Here is a 22,262-nt window from a genome sequence, read left to right as displayed (position 1 = left end):
CTGAGCTATGCTCAGGAAACAGGTTATGGGCAACCCCACATCACAAGAACCTTAGGGGCTGAACAGGGCACTTCTAGAAGACAATGAAGAGTCAGGCTTGCTAAGAGTTAATAGTTTTTATTCTGGACAGTTATAACAACTGGAGCGACATGGATAATCTTGAGTAGCTTATTAAACTTAACTTTATTCTGGAAGATGACTTGAGACTTTAAAGACTATGAGAACATGGGAATCAGTGAAAACTATCGCCTTGGGAGAATTTCTCTGCACACCTCTTTGGCATTCACTTCAGAAAATGGAATATATTCTAACCCTTCCACAGGGCTCAGCAGTAGAGCAAAACGATTAAGAGGGCAAGTTCTAGAGTCACAATGCCTGCCTGGGTTCACTGCCCATGTTTGCTACCAACAGCTGTGACAGAGGGGCCAGTTACTTACACCTTTCTGGACCTTCATTTCCTCACTAGAAATGGTTGCTATGAGGAATCACTGAGCTCCCACCTAGAGCATGTACAGTAATCAGCACATAGTAAGAACACAATAAGGACTAGATCCTCTGCTTAGAATTACCATGGGCAACTACTTATTGTAAATTATCAAAGGATATGGAGAGAATCTCATTATCCTCTAAGATTATTATTTGAGATTCAAGGGGGGGAAAAGTCAATGGTCACTAAATTATGGTCTTTTTTTTAATACCTTCCCAAGATGTTTCTCAATCTTCTGGTTAAGATGAAGTGTGTGTACCTTACACCAAGAAGTGTTTTGCCAAAATGGGAAAGCATACTGGCCAGAGAATCCAGAGATGTTGATTCCACTGGGTAGAGTGGATCTCAGAATTTCAAGTATTTCAAACGTACAATAAAGTGTGGGTGGCTTCAGACAACAGATTTAGCCAGTCAAGTCTGCAATTCTATTGCTGCTATACAGTCATAGTGCATACAGCACTAGAAGTTACCCAAGGAGAACATGCTGGAAAAGGAAATATATATTACTGGACACAAACTTAACTTCCTCAGGAAGAGAGCTCTAAAACTCTCTAGGAACTGCTAAGAGTTAATAGTTTTTATTCTGGACAGTTATAACAACTGGAGCGACATGGATAATCTTGAGTAGTGGGGAGGTCTACCGCATGCTGAACTTGCAGGATGCGCTTGCAGGATACTGAGGTCTGACAGGCTATGCAGCCAACCCTATGTCATGATTGCTATCTTCCCTATGGCACAGTGAAGGCCTCAGCACTCACTGCTAAATGATTCTTTGCCCTTCCATAATCTAGTTATCCCATGGCTATTGGGCCTTCAGCACAACACGGATGCCTTTGAGCATGTGGACATGTGACTGCCTTGCACTGTGACTGCTCTCTCCCCCAGACTACAGCAACAGTTGGTCCTGGTTTTGTTTGCATTACTGGACAGGTTTTTGGTTGTTCTTCACCACTGTCAGAGAGGCTACTACCCACCACACTGACTGAGATCCATTAATGCCATCCTCTTTCCTTTATTCCTTTCCTGTCTCAGGCCTCTCCACGCTCTGTCCCCAGCTGCCATCTTTCTTTGTGTGACAAAGCCAGCCTTCTATGGACATCAAACAGCCCTTCCCATCCAATCAGACCCCCTCCCCTCCTTCTCATGGGACACCTGTGCTCATCAGGTCCTGAGTGCTTATTATCAGGGAGTTGGGATTGCCTAACTATGACCAAAAGAGCATGGGATTAGAACCCAGAGAATCCAGATCACAGTTACCATTCTGCCACTTACTAGCTGTGTGACTTTGGGCAAACATGCATTTTGGTATCCTCTTAGGTACACCAGGGATATCCCCTATTTTTCAATAGAAGTAATGAGGAGTAAATGAGTGCATGACAGGGTAAAACCAAAGGATACTGGGAATAACTTCAGCTCCTTCTAGGAATGAAGAAGCCAAGAGAGCACTGGGAGGCTGGCCTCCAGAGAGCCATGGTTTTCCTTTATTTAATCTATTAAAAGCCTGAAAGGAATTCTGAACCTTGTCCCCAAATACGCTCTTCAGAACAGTAACATCTCTTGAACTAACCGTATTTATACAGCCCTCTTCAACTTAAGAGATTTATTATTTATGGCTGGAATGTCATCTGAATCAGATGCCTCAAAATATTTATCGTTTTTCTAATTAAAAATACAGAAAAGTAAAAAAAAAATTTAAATCACCCATAATCCCACCACCAAGAGAAAAACATTAACATTTTAATGAATCTCTTTCTAGGCCTTTCTCTGATTAGTTTTTTAAAAATACATGTAATGCAGTGCATATTTATATTTATGTACATATTTAGCAATTAATCTTTTCCATTTAATGATACATCAAACATTTCTTCAATTTTCAACTCTCAGTTTTCAAATGAAGGGTATTTTGAATCTATTTCATGATTATTCACATATGGCCATCATACACCAACAGAAAGTTTTATATATTGAACTTTCTGGTTAATTTTAGAATCCCCAAAGAAAGTTAAATGCTTCCAATAAAAAAGTTTTATGTGTTGGTAAAATCCAATTAATGAGTAAACATAAAATACTAAAAAATAAAACTAAGTATACACAAACAAATTCAATACTATAAATACTATGTAGATAATACTATCTAGAATGCCACACTTTTCTCCAAATAACACATTTTTTTTAGATATACTTAGGGGACTAACAAATTCATAGGAATAAATAAGACAGTCTCTATGGATAATTGATTGATCAGAATTACTGCCTTCATTCAAACCTGCATCAGAAACAAAGAAACACTGCATTCTAGGAGAAAAAATAAATAAATAAATTTAAGATTCCATAAAGTGATAACCTACTTTACATTCATGTGTCAGTATAAACCAAGCGATGGTTTTAAACCGAGAAAACAAAAAAGATCATCACACAGCTCACCTACAACTTTAAGGAGCACTACAAAAAAAAAAAAATCTACAAAAATGGGTGTTACTCATTTCATTATGAAGTAAAGCCAAGAAAAGACCAACGATTTCTCCTACTTTTTAAAAATTTTATTTATCTGTCAGAGAGAAGGAGAGCGAGCACGGGAGCATGAGCAGAGGGGGATGGGCAAAGGGAGAGGGAGAAGCAGACTCCCATCTGAGCAGGGACTCCAAAGCAGGACTCAATCTCAGGACTCTGGGATCATGACCTGAGCCAAAGGCACACACTTAACCAACTGAGCCACCTAGATGTCCTGATCCCTCCTACTTTCAGTAAATTAGGGGGACCACTGACAAAATGGACTCTTAAAAACCATTACTGATCTTTTGCCCTTGGACAAATACTGGCATGCATATTCTATTCTAAAATATTTATGCTAGCTAGGGGTATCTGGGTGGCTCAGGTCAAGATGTCAGTGTTGTAGGATCAAGCTCCATGTCAGGCTCCAAGCTCAGCGCAGAATCTGCTTGAGATCCTCTTTCTCTCTCTCTCCCCACCCCATCCCTCCTCCCACTCACTCACTTTCTCTGAAATAAATAAAGTATTTTTCAAAAAATATTTGTGCCAAACTCAGGAGAACTTCTATAAACCAAAGAGATAAAAACAATGAATGGAAGATTTCAACAGTCAAGTCACAAAAGAAATTCAAATGGTCTACTAATAGGAAAATACATTCAACTTCACTAATAAAGCATGCAAATTTGAACAAGAGACTACTTCTGCATATCAGATTGGCAAATAAATAAGTGGAGAAAAATACAGAAAATGAACACTACCAAACGCTTGGAAGGCAATCTGGCAGTAATACCAAAATATTAAATAAGCATGTCCTTGCAGCAAAATTCACTTTTATACATATCTCCTGGAGAAACAGTAACCTAAGGCATGAAGACATGTGCAACCACGTTCGCAGAAATACAATTTGTAACATGCAAAAAGGAAAATACCTAAAACACCTGAATTGACTTATCATTTAGAGAATGGTTAAATCACCTATGCTTTGTTCACAGCAAGAAAGGTCACTCAGCCTTCAAAACAAGGACACAGACATTAAATAACACGGCAGGGTGTTCACAATGTGTCACTCCATGAAAAACAAAGCCAACTGCAGAAGCATATGTATGACAGGATCCCGTTTGTCATAGAAAACAAAAAATGACGCCAAGTGATAGAGCTCTCTGTATGTTTATTTTTGAAAACTTATTTGAATATCTATAGAAAATGATCCAGAAGGAGGAACTGTTACTAGTGGTTCTCCCTGGGGTTATGCATATGTGATAGCAAGAGGCGGGACTAAGTTTTTATTTTATAACCTTCCCTGTTGTTTGAATTTTTTTTATAAACAATTATATCACTTTTATAATTTTTTTTTAAGATTTTATTTATTTTTATTGGACAGAGAGAGAGAGACCACAAGCAGGCAGAGAGGCAGGCAAAGAGAGAGGGGGAGAGAGGGGGAAGCAGGCTCCCTGCTGAACAGAGAGCCCGATACGGGACTCAATCCCAGGACCCTGAGATCATGACCTGAGCTGAAGGCAGAGGCTTAACCCACTGAGCCACCCAGGTGCCCCACACTTTTATAATTTAAAAATAATCAATGGGGGGGTCTCTCAAAAAATTAAAATGCAACATATTGTCAGAGTAAAATTTAAAAAGTATCTCAGCATACAGCCCAGGAAGTTAGGGAATTACCCGCTCAATAAATAAGCTAGAGAATTAAAGCATCATCTTCAATAGAATGACTAAGCATCTGCTGTGAACAATCAGCTTACCTCTTTAGGTGATAGATTTTGTGTGTATACTGTCCCTTTTCTCCATCCTTCTCATAAGGTTCATTTTTTAAGACTTCAATTCCTTCTCCACCACCGGTTTCATTCTTACTAGCTTCTGCAACAGAGTAAAGCTGCCCAACCTGATACTGGAATTTCAGAGCACAGAATTTCATTAAGCCAGTAGTACCTGCGGAAATTTCCTATGCTAAAATCTTACCATATATGATATAGAAAAGCTTATCCAAACCATTCAGCACATCTGTTCCATATGAAAACATGATTCAAATTAAAAATTAATATGCTTAGGAAGATTAAACACTAGATCATACAACCTCAGGAAACTGTATTTTACGAGATTTCCATGATTTGGGAAAACTGCTAGTTACAAATACTCTGGGGTGCCCTCATATGTCCTAGCCACTTATCAAGAAAACATCTTGATGCTTGGCCCAACTTTTTGTATAATGTACATTTGTATTTTCCAAAGCACTTTCAGATCTATCCTATCTCATTTAATTTCACAGAATTCTGGGGGAAAAAAAAGCATGAAGGAATATAATTGTTACTCTGCTAATTAAGAAAGCTGAGCGACCAGAATACCATCGTCAATGATAAAGAGAAGGTATATGAAGTATAATAAAAAAGCCTGAAAATATAAAGAACTATTACAGTCCAGATTTCAATAGAGCTCTGGGGTCTTTTTTCCCATGACTTAAGCCTGACATGCCCAATTTGTAAAGTTCTCCAGTAAACAGAAACTGTTTTTGAAGTATTACAAATACACAAGAATGACTATAAAAGGCAAGAAATTGCTGACAGTGGTTTCTATTTCATTTTAAAGTGAACCAGAGTTCTCAATGGCCTGAACCAATACCTGTGAGTGGGCAGTATTGTTCTGTGCCAATCTGGAGCTGCTAACAGTTCCAACAAATAATAAAAAGCAAAGTTCTCATGTTCTAATTTGTTCTAGTGACTCAACCATGGCACTGTCTCCAATCTCTTCAAATTTGGCTAAGTTTCTTCCTCCCGGCAAGGACAGCCTGAAGAAATGCTTTTGTTTTAAAGCACATTTTCAAAGAAAACCTATCTCTAAAAACTAATCATTCAAAATGAACATTTTATGTGAGACAAAAAATAGGAGTAGTTGTAAGCTCAGTACATCTTTATATCTAAAAAGTCCATGAGAATATGACACTATCTTAAAGGTTAATTTAAATACACACTAGCTCAATCACTCAGTTTGGGTTTAGGAGGGTAGAACCAAACACATTTCTTAAAAGCAACAGAAATAATTTCTGTAGGGATTTTAGACAGCAGAGAGGGTGTATTTCTTTGGTTTTTGTGATATAATATCAGGTTAATCCAATAATGCTACAATCCTTAAATCCTTTAAAATGTACTTTTCAACACTGTCATATTTTAAAAGTATAATTAAAATGTCTCAATCAAAAGGTAAATTTAATCTTGGTCAGAAACAGAGTAACAGAACTTTACAAAGAAACAACTAAACAACAGTGTCCAAAAAAGTTATTAATGAACTGCTATTTTGTGACATGCCAGTAGCCTGTCATTCTCATTTTTAAGACTAATTCAAACAGAGACAGAAGGCATGGTTAGTAAGCCTGTAAAGAAGAAAAAACTGAACTTATTTTCAGTGACAACACCAAGGCTCGGAAAGATTTCGACAAGTTGATTCAACTAACTGAAACAAAAGAAAAAAATTAACAAAAATGAATGTCAATTTCTGCATTCAATTTCAAACAATCAATTGCCCACGCAAAGTATAGGGGTGCCTGGTTTGTCTTGAGTGTTTAAATATGGGGAACCTCAGGCACTATTGAGATACACACAGCTATGTTCAAGTCTACTTTAAGCTGTGCCAGACAGCTACTCATTTTTAGTTCCTGCATTTTACTTTGTTTTTGTTTTTTTCTGTCTTCTGTCAGCTGTCACTTCTTAGGTTATCAGTTTGTTTTGTCCCACTTCCAATTCACTGCTTCTAATCTACTGTCAGCTCCAGGAAAATGAGATAACTGAGCAAGTGCAAACTGCGTGCAAGTTATCAAAGGACCCAGCTGGCTTTGCAGGGTTTGCTACATATATCTCAGTTTCTCTGCTTTTATCCTCTTCCCTTCTACCACAAACAGCTACAACTGAAGGACATGCAAGTTCTGAACAGGTAGCATATTTCTCTATTATGTGCAGATCAAGGGGGACAATAATCTCTCACAGTTACATGGTGGTCGGACCACATCTGGAATACTGTTTGCAGTTAAGAGCAACAACTATAACGCAAGAGGTAGTGAGACCAGCTGGTGAGGAAATCTAGAGGTCATGTTATACTAGGCCAAATGACCGTGCTGGGAATGTTTAACCCTGTGACCTCATGCAGAGAAGATGGAACAAAAGAACTTGAGGGGAGCAGAGAGAATGGCCAGGAGAAAACCTGATGGGCTACCATATGCCAGTCAGAACAGGCTTATTTCCCACTGCACAAGTGGAAGGAATTGTAAACAACAAACACTACAGGAAAGCAAATTTTGGCTTAAAGACAAATGTTTAAAATATCCAATAGTAAAAAATTTCTCTAAGCTGCAAGTTACTTAGCCTTAAAGTGCTTATGCTGAGGCTGGAACCTCCTTTCTCTGGGATACTGTAGCCAGAATCTCTGAACTGGCAGAAGATTAAACCACAGTCTTTAGAGTTTTCCGAAACAAGGCAGTGTATCAGAATTCGTTTACAATGAATTATCTGTAATATACCACAATTCATTCTGTCACACAAACTGGAATGTAAAGGTAAGGAAATACAACAAAAGTATTACTTTAGATTAACATATTGAAATAAGCTATATCAGCAAAATACAGAAAAAAAGGAAGACTTACCTCCTGAACAGAACATGGCAAAACCACACGGCTAAAACAACAAAAGAAAAAAAATACGTCACACATGAAATATTTGGCTTTAAAACACAGATCTCTACACTTAGAAGAACTTTTGCTTAAATCCAATGATAGCGTAATACAAGGATGTTATTGTCTTTGCAATGCCTAGGGCTCTAAATAAGAATTTTTAAATTGGGGAAGTAAAACTACCACTTGTGGGTCTCAACGATCACTCCCATTTAGTGACCTCATTGTACCAGGACCCCAAAAACACAGCTGCAGAGATTCTTGTGAGGAGAAAAGGAACAAGAGTATACTCATCACTGAAAATTACAGGGTACTGAATATATTATTTTTAGACTGTCTGGTCAGGTTGCCCTCATGAAATTTTTAGTATGGTTTCGTTCTCTATCTATGTACGACATATTTTGTTTTTATGTTATTTCTCATAGAATGTATGTCTTGAACGTCATGAATGAATGCTTCCAAAAATTCTTCCCCAGTACCTGATTACTCCTCAGTTCTATTAAGAGAAAAACAAGTAAAAATTCCTTTAGATATAACAAGAAAAGTCTTCACCAAGGGAAATACTTTGAACCTTAGAAATAGAACCCCTTCCAGGGCAAACACAATGTAAGGTTGACTGGTGTTTGATTCTGTTCAAGAGTTTGTTACTAGACCAACAAAAGGACTGAAATGGAGGCATAATGCCCCGAAGATATAATCCAAAAAAAGAATATTATGGTAAATTATATCAGAATATTGCACTTTATCACCAGATTTTTATAGGGAAGTACCTTCACTTATCTCCAGCATAAACTGTGAAAATCCCTATCAATTATCTCATGATAATAGCTGGTGTCCAAGACAGCAATTTCTTTTTTTGGCCTGGTATTTCTCAGAATTTTCCCTACTAACTATTAGGGTACCATAGCAGTGTTATGTAAAATTTTCATTTTAACTTTCTATTATAAGAAAACGGAAAAAAATCCCACAATGGTCACCTTGATTTTCATTTTATAGAAAATTCCCAGGAGTTTTTCCTCATTCCAACTTCTCTTCAGCTGCACATCCACCCATACCTCTCTCCCGATTCTCCTCAAACATCTATGCCTGAGTCTTCACATCACCTTGACCTCCAACATGTATAAAACATGCCTCCTGTTATTCTCCCCTGTCACTATCTGGGGTCACTCATCACTCTGTCTCTCTGATAACTGTCACCTAAAGACAATGAACATTCTCAAACACCATGATTACTAATTCCTATTCTCATCAAAAATAAACTTGTTATACAAAAAATCCTTGCATACCTAATCCTCTTAACTATCTCCTCAGAATAAACACTGATTTGCTCACTGTCTCAGTAACAGAAAATAAACTGGGTCCAAGAGGGTGTGGTACGGGGGAGAGGCAGACTAAGATATAGGTTGAGAGCATGTTCTTTTCTTTTTTATCTTTACTTTTTTATTTTTTTTTAAAAGATTTTATTTATTTATTTCACAGACAGAGATTACAATTAGGCAAAAAAGCAGGCAGAGAGAGAGAGGGAAGCAGTTTCCCTGCTGAGCAGACAGCCCGTACCCACAACCCTGGGATCATGACCTGAGCCGAAGGCAGAGGCTTTAACCAACTGAGCCACCCAGGTTCCCCTTGAGAGCATATTCTGAAAAATAAAGAAAGATCTAGACAGAGATACATGTTGGGAGCATATTTTTAGGACCTGGAATACAATGAAAAGAAATCTATTACATTTTTAGGCAACAAGGGATCCAGGAAGGTTGTTTCAAAAGGGAAGTGACATGACTATAGCTAATCTAAAGAAGTCATCTGTAGCTGTTTAAAAAACATTGAAAGGCAGGAGTGTGGGGAAAAAATCACCTTTGGGGAGGCTGGGCAAAGATTTAGAAAGGCCTAAACCAAGAAGACAGGCTGCAGAAGAAATGGAAGGAATAGAGAGGAAAGAGTTAAAGACTTCCAGGAACTTTCACAAAACCAAAGAATCACTGTTGAGTAATTTTAACAACTACTCACTAGTGGGAAGATCCCTATTTTAATATAACAACACTTAGAGCAAAACTTATTTCACAAAATCAAAGTGACTGATTAAGACATTCTGGATGAATGATGAATCAAATTCTTCACTATCTGCTTATGAAAAGTAAAAGGAATAGACAGGGTTTGATTTTCTCTTTTTCTCAAAGCCTCATTCATCTTTTACAACAATTTGAAAATTTTCAAAATTCTCTGAAAATCCTCAGGAAAATAATTTTCCAAATGGAACTAGCGACTAGTTCTTTAAAATTAGGACTCTACACTAATGGCAACTTCATCTATTGCTTAAGTAACAACTGAAGGGAACTCCCCACCCTGAAAAGTAATTTCTAACCTTTTTATTTATGTCAAAAATAGGTAACATTGTTTAAGACAACAAACATTTGCCAAAGTACTTTACAATTTACCAACATCTTCACACAGGAATGACCTATTCAGTGCTCCTGACCAAAAACGATTTTAGAAAGTTGACTCACAAACAGGAAGAATTCTGTTTTTCATTCAACAACACTGAGCACTTACAGTATGCTGGCCTAGATGCTACGCCGGGTACTAGAAACAAAATAAAAACAGACTCTGCTTTTAAAAAGTCTAAAAGGAGGGGAAAAAAAGTCTAGGGAGACAAACATGAAGCGTGAACATCAAGAAATGTAACTGTTTAGGAAAAAAAAATTACCTTTGGGCACATGTCAGCATGTGTTACCTTGGTGCATTTAAATTTTTATAATGAAAGTAATGGTTTCACAAAAAGCATATTGTGCAAATTCCCCATGGGAACTGCTTTCCATGAGTTGGCTTGATACTCCTCACTGTCAAAGGGATCTATTGAACACTTAATTCACATTTTAGAAGGGAGGGAATAACTCTAATAAAAATGATGAGATCTATAATGTAAGATCAGTTCTGAAACTCACTTGCTATGTGACCTGGGCCAAGTCAATTTCCTTCTGTCTTGTTTCCTCCATTTGTCTTAATATCTGCCACCTACCTACATTACGAAGATGTCAAAGTAATAAATAAAACTTTCACGATACATTGCATAAAGGACTTGGAAGAAAAGCTTTATCCAGAGTTCAATACTATAAATAAACTTTTATCCAAAAACGTGTCTTTTCTCAGGATCCCTGTGACTGACTAAAGTTGTGATTTTTCATTAACTCAAGAAGTACTTATTGAGCCCTTACTATGCTCCAAAAACTTTTCTAAGAGTTGGGAATATGGAAGTGAGCAAAAGAGACAAATTCATGGAACTTGCATGTAGCAAGAGAATACATGTGGTAAAATAGAAAAAAAAAAAGTGACTGCATTGCATGTTAGACAGTAATAATTGCTACTGACAACAGTGCAGGAAAGGCAAATACCAGTGGGGGTTGCAATTAGGTCTTTAAAGAGGGACTCCCTAAGAAGGTGATACTTAAGACCTGAAGGAGGCAGCGTAGCGAGAGCACTTCAGGCAGAGGGAACAGCAAGCAGAAAGGCCTTGAACTGAGCTTTTTTCCTAAAGTAATGAAAGAACTATTAGGAAGCTTGAGCTTGAAATGGACACGGGAACGTGCAGGGTAGTAAATGCGATCAGACCAGAACAGAAAATAATGTTAAGACCTCGTGGGCTACTGTAAGGACTTTTTATTCACAGTAAGATTGGCCGGGGGGGGGGAGTCGTCTTCGGAGAGTTTTAAGCAGAGAAGTGAAAGAAGTGACTTTCTAAAGGAAATCTGAGAACAATAAAGATAAGTCGTCTTACGATAACTAAATTAAACCAAAATGTACGTTTAAGAATTTAAAGTGAGACGAGCTTTTGAAAAAACCTAACAGGCCATACGCGAAATCCCTAGTTGCCCACAGGATGCTGAGGATACGAATCAGCTGTGACAGCTCAACAATCATGGCTAACAGATTTCCTGTGATAGCTGCAGTGCTTGCTGGTGGGAAATGCCGTAACTTTTCAGTAAAAGCACGCCGCCGGTCTAACGCACCTGAAAGCCCTTCCATCTGACAGGCCACGTGTTAACAATTCCTGACCTCAACCTCGTGCAGAAGGTGGAACCCAGCGTCACCCCATCTTAAAGATGTGAAAACTGAGACTCAAAGCAGAGAGACGGCTCTCCCGATTAAGACAACTGCGCTGCCTTGGGGAGCGCAGTTCTCCGAACTCCCAGCTCCTGCTTGAACTTCAGGGCGCCTACGTCCCAACTCGAGTCGCGACACTGGAGCTGTCTTCACCTGGCAAGCCCATCTTCCGCGGGCTACAGGTAGGCTCCACCCCACACGACAAATCACTGTCAGACCCACCGCGCCTCCCCACCCTCGGGCTCCGACTCGGTCCCGGGCTCCGTTCCCCCGCGACGGGCCTGCGAATGGGCCCAGGCTGGAACTGGAGGTGGGGGGTGGGGGGTCGACGGGGAGAAGGCGGGTCCCAGCGGAAACTCCCGGCCTCGCCTTCCCGAGCCACGCGCTCCGGCCGGGACCCAGGCGCCTCCGCCCCAGGGGAGTGGGCGGCGGTGTTACCACGGCAACGCCAGGGGAGAGGGTCTGAGGACGCGCAGTGGTGAGGCCTTTGGGTCGGGGGCACGGGCCGGGGGGAGGGGGCGCGCGCAGGGAGCGGTCAGACAGAGGCTCGCTCCTTTCTGGAAATATTCCGCTTCCATCACTTCTCAATCGGTGAGCCTCCCACCACCGCCGTCGCGTAGCCTCCCTCGCGCCCACCGACCCACTCACAATTCTTTAATCAGCACCATCTTCCCGGAACCCCCTCACAGCTGCCGCCGCTACCGCCGCCGCCGCCGCCGCCGCTACCGCCCCTCACGGCGCCTGCGCGACCCCGCCTCCTCACTCCCTCCCGAACCACCGCGGCGCCTGCGCGTCCACACCCTTCCGCCGCGACTCCTCGCGTCAGCGCGCGCGAAGGGCTAGCTCCGCCCTAGTTCGCGCCCCACCCTGGGCTCTCGGAGCTTCCATTGCGGCTGCGCGGCTGGCTGAAAGGGGGCCGTGCAGCTTGTAGTGCCGCTGTGCACATGAGGCGGGTGCTCCCTAGTCCCCTTCTTGCGGCTCCTGTTTTCGGTCGAGTTTGGCCGGGGCGTGTGGGGAACCTACACTCTTTGGTGAGTTTTTCAGTCAGTTCTCTGGAAGTCGTTTCCTAGTGACCAGCGTTAAACTTGCTCCCACCGCTTTTGAGAGGAGGTCCTCTCCTTGAGCTTTCACTCCGGGTTGGGGAGGCCGACGCCACCGCCTTCTCCCGTGGCTCCGTCGGATTCCGCGGGACCGAAAAAGGTTACCTGGCACGTGGCTCACGTGCATATTCCGGCAGCCTCGTGAGTGCAGCCGTGTGACCATTGCTCACCTGGCTAGGGCCAGCAGCTGTGGCCACACGACCTCCCTAGCGCCGGAATCCACCCCAGAATCCAGTGACTCAACGGGAGGAGCACCCGCCACTGGCGACGACGTCCCCTGTGAGGGCAAGGGGTGCTCGCCCAGAAGACCCAGGAAGTGAAGCTGGGTGGGAGGGCTGTCGCTCGGTCACAGTCTCCTACCCACACCCAGGCTCCAACCTGCCTGAAAGCCGAAAAGGACCTTCGGATGAGTGGTGACCCAGGGGTCACTCGCTTACTCTGTGCCACGCACAGTTCCGGACACTGGGGATACATCTGAAAACAAAATCCTCACGGTCTCTGACCTCCCTTGGGAACAAATCAATAGGAGAGGATTCGGTTTAGCGGGAAGCGCTGAATGAAACAGGGTAATTGCCCAGGACGCAGAGTCATGAAGACAGGGACTCTCAGGAAGCGAAGGTTGAGTGTACGGTTAGGAATAGCCCAGCCTGTGAAGATGGTGGGGGAGGTACTCCAGTTAGAGGGCCCCTGAGCCTGGAAAAAGTTCGGAGTATTTGAGGGGCAGGTAGAGGGAAGGTGTGGCTAGAACATTTTAAATGAGAGGGGAAGATAAGCTGCCACTAAATAGGTCACTAGGCCATACTAAAGAACTTGAATTGTATTCTGAGAACCATGGGAAGCTGTTAGAAAGTTATTAGAAGAATGAAAGGAACATTAAAAATATTTGCTATAAACCTGTGTGGTGTCTCTGGTTCTAGAAGACATCCAGTGGAATTAGGGTTGCCTCAAAAGTAATAGAAATGAAATATTTACTAAAAAGCTAGAGATTTCCTCCCAAGGCACTATCTGGGGGATCATCTCTGTGATGTTGAAGCACTTTGCTAGGTATTATGATGGCGACGAGTCAAGGAAAACCCTTTCCAGGAGGTTAGAAGCTGGGAGTAGCTTCCATTGACTGAGCACCTATCCCTATGCTAGGTACTGTGCTAGGTAATGGAGATGCTTTATCTCATTTCATCCTAAGAAGAAGGCAATGATATAGGTATTTTAGCATGCTTTAGAAAGGAAAGAAACGAAGTTCAGGGAGCCAAATTAAGTGACCTGTGCAGACGTCATTCAGCCACCTTCTTTACAGAACCAGGTTTCAAATTTGGGTTTTGAAAACTCAAAGTCTGGTTTTTCCACTACACTGAGTTTTGTTTTGTTTTGTTTAGAAAAAGATGAGTAAGAAATTGGGGCATGCAGACAACTTTATGACAAATAATTGTTCTCAATTATAGGAAGAAAAAATTGTGGTTAACAATCTAGAAGTTACTTAGCAGTAAGAGAAAGTACAAATTGGAATAGTATGCCTATGTGTGTGGGTGTAATATTTCCTAAGATCCAAGGAGGTAATGTTGTCAAACTTGTAAATAGCCATTTTATGTCACAGTTTCTCCCTAAATGTTAAGCAGGGTGAAAATACAGCTTTAAAAACTTCGTGGATGAATTTGTGGTTGACATCCTTTATCAATCATTAAGAAAAATTAGGATGTTGTATAACTTAATTGACGTTTTCCCACAAGTGTTTGTTGATTCCATTGTCTGCTCACAGTTGCTGCTCATAGTTAGCACTCAAATGTTTGTAAAATAGAGAGACAGTGTGCTAGATGGAGCATAACTCTGAACCATTATACGGTATGGATGTTTCTCTTTGCCATCCAAAAATTCATATTAAATAAAACATTCAGGGGCGCCTGGGTGGCTCAGCCGGTTAAGTGTCAGACTCTAGATTTCACTCAGGTCATGATGTTGGGGTCGGGAGCTGAGTGTGGAGTCTGCTTGGGATTCTCCCTCTCCCTCTCTCCTCCCCTCTTATGCTCTCTATTAAAAAAAAAAAAAAAAGTATAAACCATTCAATACAAACTACAAAGATAAGAAAGTAACCAGTTTAGATGTATTTATTGAGGGGAAAAAAGCTAATTCAAAATTAACTAGGTTGGTAGGAAACATGAAATCTAGATACTGTGCTTTCTGTCTGCCTGGGAGATAAAAGTGGCAGAATGAGGGAATATTGAAGAGGACTAGGAGCAGCAAAGACATGCACTGTTACCCCAAAATGAGAAAGGAGGACTTACAAAAAAAAAGATCATTACACATAAAAAATAAAGATTGTGTGGCATATTCTTATTTTAAAACTGAAGATGTTAGATCTTGTGCATTTTGTAAAGATGGACATAATATGGGATATAACTTACTAGTAATTGTTTTTGGATATAGAAAAAATCCAACATCTTTTAAGCCTGGTGTCCTTTGTTCTTTGTTCTAACTTTCAGCCCTCAACAAAGGTAACTTTACACACAAGATGTACGATTGAATTTAACTAATTCTACATGCCTCCTGTAATCACCAACCTCCTTTGTATCATTCTGGAGCAAAGAGCTCATTATAGTAAGAATAGTCATAGATTTATTGAGGCAGATCAAAAGATTTCTGACCATGAGCTATATTTGGAACATGTATACACTAGTTGTGAAGTACGACTCTCTCAAATTCAGTCTTTCAAATATTATAATTCAATTTTCCCCTTTTTCTTTTTTTCCCAAAGGAGATGTTTTTTAACCAGGGCTTTTTGGTGTATATTAGGGAATTTGTGAGCCACTGAAATTATATAATTTTTTGTCCGTTTTTCCTGGGGAAAAGTCCGTAGCTTACATTGCCTTGCTTAGTCTGCATTTTGCCATCCTATTTTTACCTTCTTCCCATTCTAGAATTATCTTGGTTAAGACTATTTCTATGAAAACTAGAAATATTTCCAAGAACGCTTTAATTTTGTCAAACCTTAAGGCATCGGTCATGATATTGTGCCACTTTGGGGACATAGGATGGGTTTCGCAGTGGAAAACCCTTGGCCTGAATCCAGGCTCTGCCACTTGCTGCCTATGTACCTTGAGTAAATTATTTAATCTCTCAGAGACACTGTATAAAGAATATCTATAACATAGAATTATTGTGAGGAATAAGTTACGAAGTGTATAAACCTATCTTACTACTGGATACATAATAGATGTTCAATGAATGGGAATCATTTAAAGCATATAGCTTTCAGAAAGCAGAACAGTAAATATATAATTAAGTTCCTCCCATCCATCTCCCTTCATTCCTAGAGGTAGCTACTATCATTAATCACTGTTCATCCTAATGTATGAATAAGAATGCATGTATGTATGCATATATTCATATATGTAACTTACCCCTTCACCTACAGAGTATAATACAGATTTCTGTTCTGTATCATCACCAACATTGGGTATTGTCAAAATTTTTCATTTTTGTGGCTTTTATTGGTTTTAGAATTGCTATCTCATGTATTCACTTGACATTTCCCTGCAGTGTCAGGATCTCCATGCTTACTGTCTATGTTCTTATTTGCTTGTTTTCCTATTGGTTTTGTTTTCCTCTTTTTGATTTATAGAAGAATATATACATAGCCATTTTGGATTCTATCTGTGGGTGGTTTTATCACTTAGTTTGTAGCAGGGTGTCTTGATCTCTATAGTATTGACATTTTGGGTCCGATGATGCTTTGTTGTGGAGACTATTCTGTGCCTCGAAAAATGTTTAGCAGCATCCCTGGCCTCTATCCACTAGATGCCAGTAGCACCTCTCCAGTCATGACAATCAAAAATTTCTGCAGACGTGGGCACCTGGGTGGCTCAGTTGGTTAAGCAACTGCCTTCGGCTCAGGTCATGATCCTGGAGTCCCAAATCAAGACCCGCATCAGGCTCCTAGCTCCGCCAGGAGTCTGCTTCTCCCTCTGACCTTCTCCCCTCCCATGTTCTCTCTCACTCACTCTCTGTTTCTCAAATAAATAAAATCTTAAAAAAAAATTTCTCCAGGCAGTGCCCACTGTCCCCTAGGGGGCAAAATTACCCCTGTTTGAAAGTCACTGGTTTATAGTCTCTGTTGTGCAGTTATTTATCTTTAAGAAAATCTTATCCCACTAGCATTTTTTTGAGTACGTATTATATTCCAATCCCTAAGTGTTTCACATAACCTAACCCTATTTACTCATCACAGCACATATAAAATAGGTACTATCATTATCCCTATTTTATAAGGAGAAGTCAGGTTTATGTCTTATAATGTGCAGAAAATGTTAACCAACTATACTAAGCTATAATTTACATACAGTAAAATGCACTATTTTAAATACACAGTTTTAGGGGCGCCTGAGTGGCTCAGTGGGTTAAAGCCTCTGCCTTCAGCTCAGGTCATGATCCCAGAGTCCTGGGATCGAGCCCCGCATCGGGCTCTCTGCTCGGCAGGGAGCCTGCTTCCTCCTCTCTCTCTGCCTGCCTCTCTGCCTACTTGTGATCTCTGTCAAATAAATATATAAAATCTTTTAAAAATAAATAAATAAATAAATAAATATACAGTTTTAAGAGTTATGTCAAATAGATACTCTGATAATACAGCAATCAAGGTGCAAGACCTCTCCATCTGTATAAAAGTTTTCCTTGTGTCCCTGTCCTGTCAGTCACCCTGCACTCCCAGCCCCAGGTATGCATGGAACTGCATAAATTAGTAACTATAAATTAGACTCTTTTTTTGTTTTTTGTTTTTTTACAGTATATCATCAAATTATATAGTGTGCACTTTTTTGTATCGGGCTTATTTCATTCAGCATAATGTTTTTGAGATTCATCAGTGTTGCGTGTAGTTAACTCCTTTGCACAGCTGAGTGATACTCCTCTGTATAGATCTATCAGATTTTTTTAAACATTTTTTTAAAGATTTTATTTATTTATTTGACAGATCACAAGTAGGCAGAGAGGTAGGCAGAGGGTGGGGGAAGCAGGCTCCCTGCCAAGCAGAGAGCCCAATGTGGGGCTTAATCCCAGGACCCTGGAATCATGACCTGAGCCCAAGGCAGAGGCTTTAACCCACTGAGCCACCCAGGCACCCTGATCTATCAGATATTTTTTAAAAGATATTTATAAGAGAGAGAGAGAGAGAGAGACTGCACAAGCAGCAGGGAGGGGCACAGAGAAAGGGAAAAGCTGACTCCCCACTGAGCAGGGAGCCTGACGATGCTGGGCCTAATCCCAGGACCCTGAGATCATAACCTGAGCCGAAGGCAGACACGACTGAGCGAGCGACCCAGGTGCCCTGATATATCAGATTTTTTTGGTCCATTTATTTGTTGATAGGCTTTTGAGTTCTTCCTTGTAGTTGGCCATTATAAATAAAGCTGCTGTATTTGTGCAGAAGTCTTTCTGTAGGGGTGCCTGGGTGGCTCAGTTGGTTAAGTGTCTGCCTTCAGCTCAAGTCATGATCCCAGAGTCATGGGATCAAGTCCCACATCAGGCTCCCTGCTCAGGGAGTCTGCTTCTCCCTCTGCCCTTCACCCCACTTGTATTCTCTCTTGCTCATTCTCAAATAAAATCTTTAAAAAAAAAAAAAACTTTCTGTAGGTATGTTTTCATTTCTTGGGGGAAAATTTTCTTAGAGGATAAGGGAAGTATATGTTTAACTCTAGGAGAAACTGCCAAATTGATAGCCAAGTGGTTGTGCTATTTTACATTCCCACCAGCAATGTATCAGTCTAGTTCCTCTACATCCCCACTAACACATTTTAGCCATTCTAGTGGATGGGTATGTTGTGATGTCTCATTGTTTAATTTGCGTTCCCCTAAAGACTAATGCGAGTGAGCACTTTTCATGTGCTTATTGATCATTCATATATCTTTTGTGAAGTATCTGTTCAAATCTTTTGCCTATTTTTAAGGGCGCTTGGGTGGTTCTGTTGGTTAAGCATCTGCCTTCAGCTCAGGTGATCCTAGGGACTTGATCCAGGACCCCAGGTTGGGCTCCCTGCTCAATAGGGAGTCTCCCTCTCCCTCCTCCCCTGACTTGTGCATGCTTTCTCTCCCTCTCTCTCTCAAAGAGATAAATAAAAACTTTCACCTATTTTTAAATTGGTTTATCTTTTCAGTATTGAGTCATGATAGTTCTTTATATATTCTAGGTGTGAGTCCTTTCTCAGACGTAGATGTTACAAATATTTTGACCTGGCCAGCTGCTTGCCTTTTTATTTTCTTGTTGCTATATTTTAAACAACATATTTTAAATTCTGATGAAGTCTAGATTATCAGTTTTTTATTTTATGATTCATACTTTCTGTGTCCTGCTGAAGAAATCTTTACCTACCCTATCCCAAAGTCCCAAAGACTATGTTAATTATGTTTTCTTCTAGAAGTTTAAAAGTTTGACCTTTTACATTTAGGTCTACAATCCATTTCAAGTAAGTTTTTATTTTTTATTGTAAAATACACATAACAAAATTTATTATGTTAACCACTTTTAAGTGAACGGTTCAGTAATGTTAAATACATTCATAATGTCATACATTCATTTCCTTAGCTCTTTTCATCCTGTAAAACTGAACTTACATTCCCATTAAACAGTAAATTCATTCTCCCTGCTAGCCCCTGGCAACCATCATTCTACTTGCATCTCTATGATTTTGACTACTATAAATACATAAACAGAATCATTAAATGTTTGTCCTTTTGTGACTCATTTGTTTCATTTAGCATAATGTCCTCCAGGCTCATATTATAGCATGCATCAGAATTTCCTTTCTAGGGCTGAATAATATTCCTTGTATATGTGTATAGACCACGTTCTGCTTATCTGTCTTCCGGTTGATGGATACTTGGGTTGCTTACACCTTTTGGCTGAATAATGTGAATAATGCTGCTATGAACATGAGTGTACAACATCTCTTAGATACCCTGTTTCCAATTCTTTTGGGTTATATATCCAGAAGTGAAATTGCTAAACTATATGGTAATTCTATTTTTAATATTTTGAAGAACCACTGTATTGTTTCTCATAACTGCTGTACTATTCTATGTTCCCACCAATAGTGCATAAGGATTCCAGTTTCTTCACATCCTTCTAGCTCTTGTTATTTTCAGATTTTTTGGTAGTAGCCATCATAATGGGTATGAGGTGCTATCTAATTGTAATTTTGATTGACATTTCTCTAATGATCAGTGGTGTTGAGCATCTTTCCATGTGCATATTGGCCATTTGAATATCTTTTGAGAAATTTCTACTCAAGTCCTTTATTTTCAAATTGTTTTGTTGTTGTTGTTACTGTTGAGTTTTAGGAGTTCTCTGTATATTCTGGATATTAATTCCTTATCAGAAGATTTGCAAATATTTTTTCCCAGTCCATGGGCTGTGTTTTTACTTTATTGATACTGTCTTGTGTTGCACAAAATTTTTTAATTTTCATGATGTCAAATTAATCTTTTTTCTTTTATTGCCTGTGCCTTTGGTGTCATATCTAAGAAATCATTACTAGATCCAAGACCACGAGGTTTTTGCCCTGTTTTCTTCTAAGGGTTTCTAAGTTTTAACTCTTACATTTAGGTATTTGTTCCACTTTGGGTTAGTTATTGTATGTGATGTTAGGTAGCATCCAACTTCATTCCTTTGCACGTGGACATCCAGTTTTCCCAGCAACATTTGTTGTAAAGACTTCCTTTTCCCATTGAATGGCTGTGTACCCTTGTCAAAAATCATTTCACTATATATGCAAGGGTTGATTTCTGGGCTGTCTATTCATCTATATGTCTGCCTTTGTACTAGTACTACACCGTTTTGATTACTGTAGCTTCATGGTAAGTTTTGGAATTAGGAAGTGTGAGTATTCCAGCTTTGTTCTTTTTCAAGATAGTTTCAGCTATTTGGGATCCCTCTTTATGAATTTTAGGATAGGTTTTTCTATTTCTGCATTGGTATCTTGTAGAGATTGTAGCAAATGTGTAGATCACCTTGGGCTGCTTCATTTTTTTACAGGTACATGATGATTCCACTGTAGAGTGCACTATAATTTCCTACTGGTCTCTTAGCAGTAGCGACTTAGGTTGTACTCGGTAGTTTGCTATTATAGGAGTCCTGCAGTAAATAGCCTTTTACGTTTCATATGTGTGGAATAGTAACCGTAAGGTAAATTCTCAAAACTGGAATCATTAAGTCAACGGTATGTGCATTTGTAATTCTTACAGGGTTTGCCTTAGAGTCCTCCATAAAGACTACCAATTTATGCTCCCACCAGCAATGTATAGGAGAGTACCCATTATCCCAAACTATTTGAACATATTTTCAAACATTTTTTTAAAACTTTTAATTGTAAAATATAGTACAGATACAAAAATCTTACATAAAATATTGCCAGTTAATTATAAACAACACTTGTTATCTCTGCCAGATCAAGAAAGAGAACATTGCCAGTCTCTTTGTAAGTTTTCCATGTACCTATTCTAGCTACAACTCCCTCTTCCCTTCTTGACTTTTACAGGAATCACATCTTTGCCTTTGTTTATAGTTTTGATCATAGTTTATCTTTTTGTAGTGATAGTAGCCATTACCATTATTGCTAAATGCTTAGATCCATTAATTTATTAGGGATTGCAAAGTCATGATTTTTTTTTTTTATTCAATCATTTCTTGATATGTTGGCTAGAATGCTTCTATAAAGAGGAACTGGCCATCTAGTGGCACAATTTATATAGGAAAGGAAGAATAAACCTTTGATTTTTATCCATTTTTTTAAAACCAGTTTTCAAAATGAGAATTTGTTTTCTGTCATCCTCTAAAAGTAATCAATTACTATTTTTTTAGTGTAGCTTTAAACAAATTTGAAGTGCTGCTTTCTATACTATTTGTATTGTTGTCCACACTCTCCTATCTGTGGCCAGCCGAGCCTCTTCAAGTTGTCTGAGTCCTTTTGAGTGTTCCTGATAGTCTTTGATAACTTCCTTTGTATCTAGTATGATAGAATCTAGTATGCAAAGACTGATCTTGGGGTGCCTGAGTAGCTCAGATGGTTAAGTATCTGCCTTCAGCTCAGATCATGGTCTCCGGATCCTGGGATCAAGCCCCAGAACTATGCTAGGTTGAATAACCTCCAAAATCTTTTGAATATTTGGTTGAGGCTGGTTGTGTAACAAGATCCCAGTGAGGCAACTAACAGTACTATGCTCAAAGACCTATAATTTTTATTGTATGCAAACATCTTTAAAAAAAAAAAAATCTTTTATTTATTTATTTTGAAAGAGCGAGAGAGAGAGAGAACATGAACATAGGGAAGGGGAGAGGGAGAGGATCCCAAGCAGGCTCCAAGCTCAGCATCATGGAGCCTGAGGCAGGCTCCATATCACCACCCTGAGATCATGACCTGAGTTGAAACCAAGAGTTGGATGC

General features: G+C 39.7%; 1 protein-coding gene across 2 annotated transcripts in view; it reads right to left on the bottom strand.

Moving 5' to 3' along the window:
* PITPNB (phosphatidylinositol transfer protein beta) overlaps positions 1–12,488 on the bottom strand; it is a 64,440-nt gene extending 51,952 nt beyond the window's left edge. For both annotated transcript variants that reach the window (XM_080821908.1, XM_080821907.1), the window contains exons 1-3: positions 12,390–12,488; positions 7,617–7,647; positions 4,732–4,877 (exon numbers count right to left, since the gene is read on the bottom strand). In XM_080821908.1, coding sequence (XP_080678034.1) covers positions 4,732–4,877; positions 7,617–7,647; positions 12,390–12,409 — 197 coding nt within the window. In that variant the 5' untranslated portion in view covers positions 12,410–12,488. The remainder of the gene's footprint in view (positions 1–4,731; positions 4,878–7,616; positions 7,648–12,389) is intronic.
* Positions 12,489–22,262: the final 9,774 nt, after the last annotated feature.

Source organism: Martes martes (genome assembly GCF_963455335.1).
Source record: "Martes martes genome assembly, chromosome: 13".
Lineage (NCBI taxonomy): Eukaryota > Metazoa > Chordata > Mammalia > Carnivora > Mustelidae > Martes > Martes martes.
This window is presented reverse-complemented; position numbering and strand designations above follow the sequence as displayed.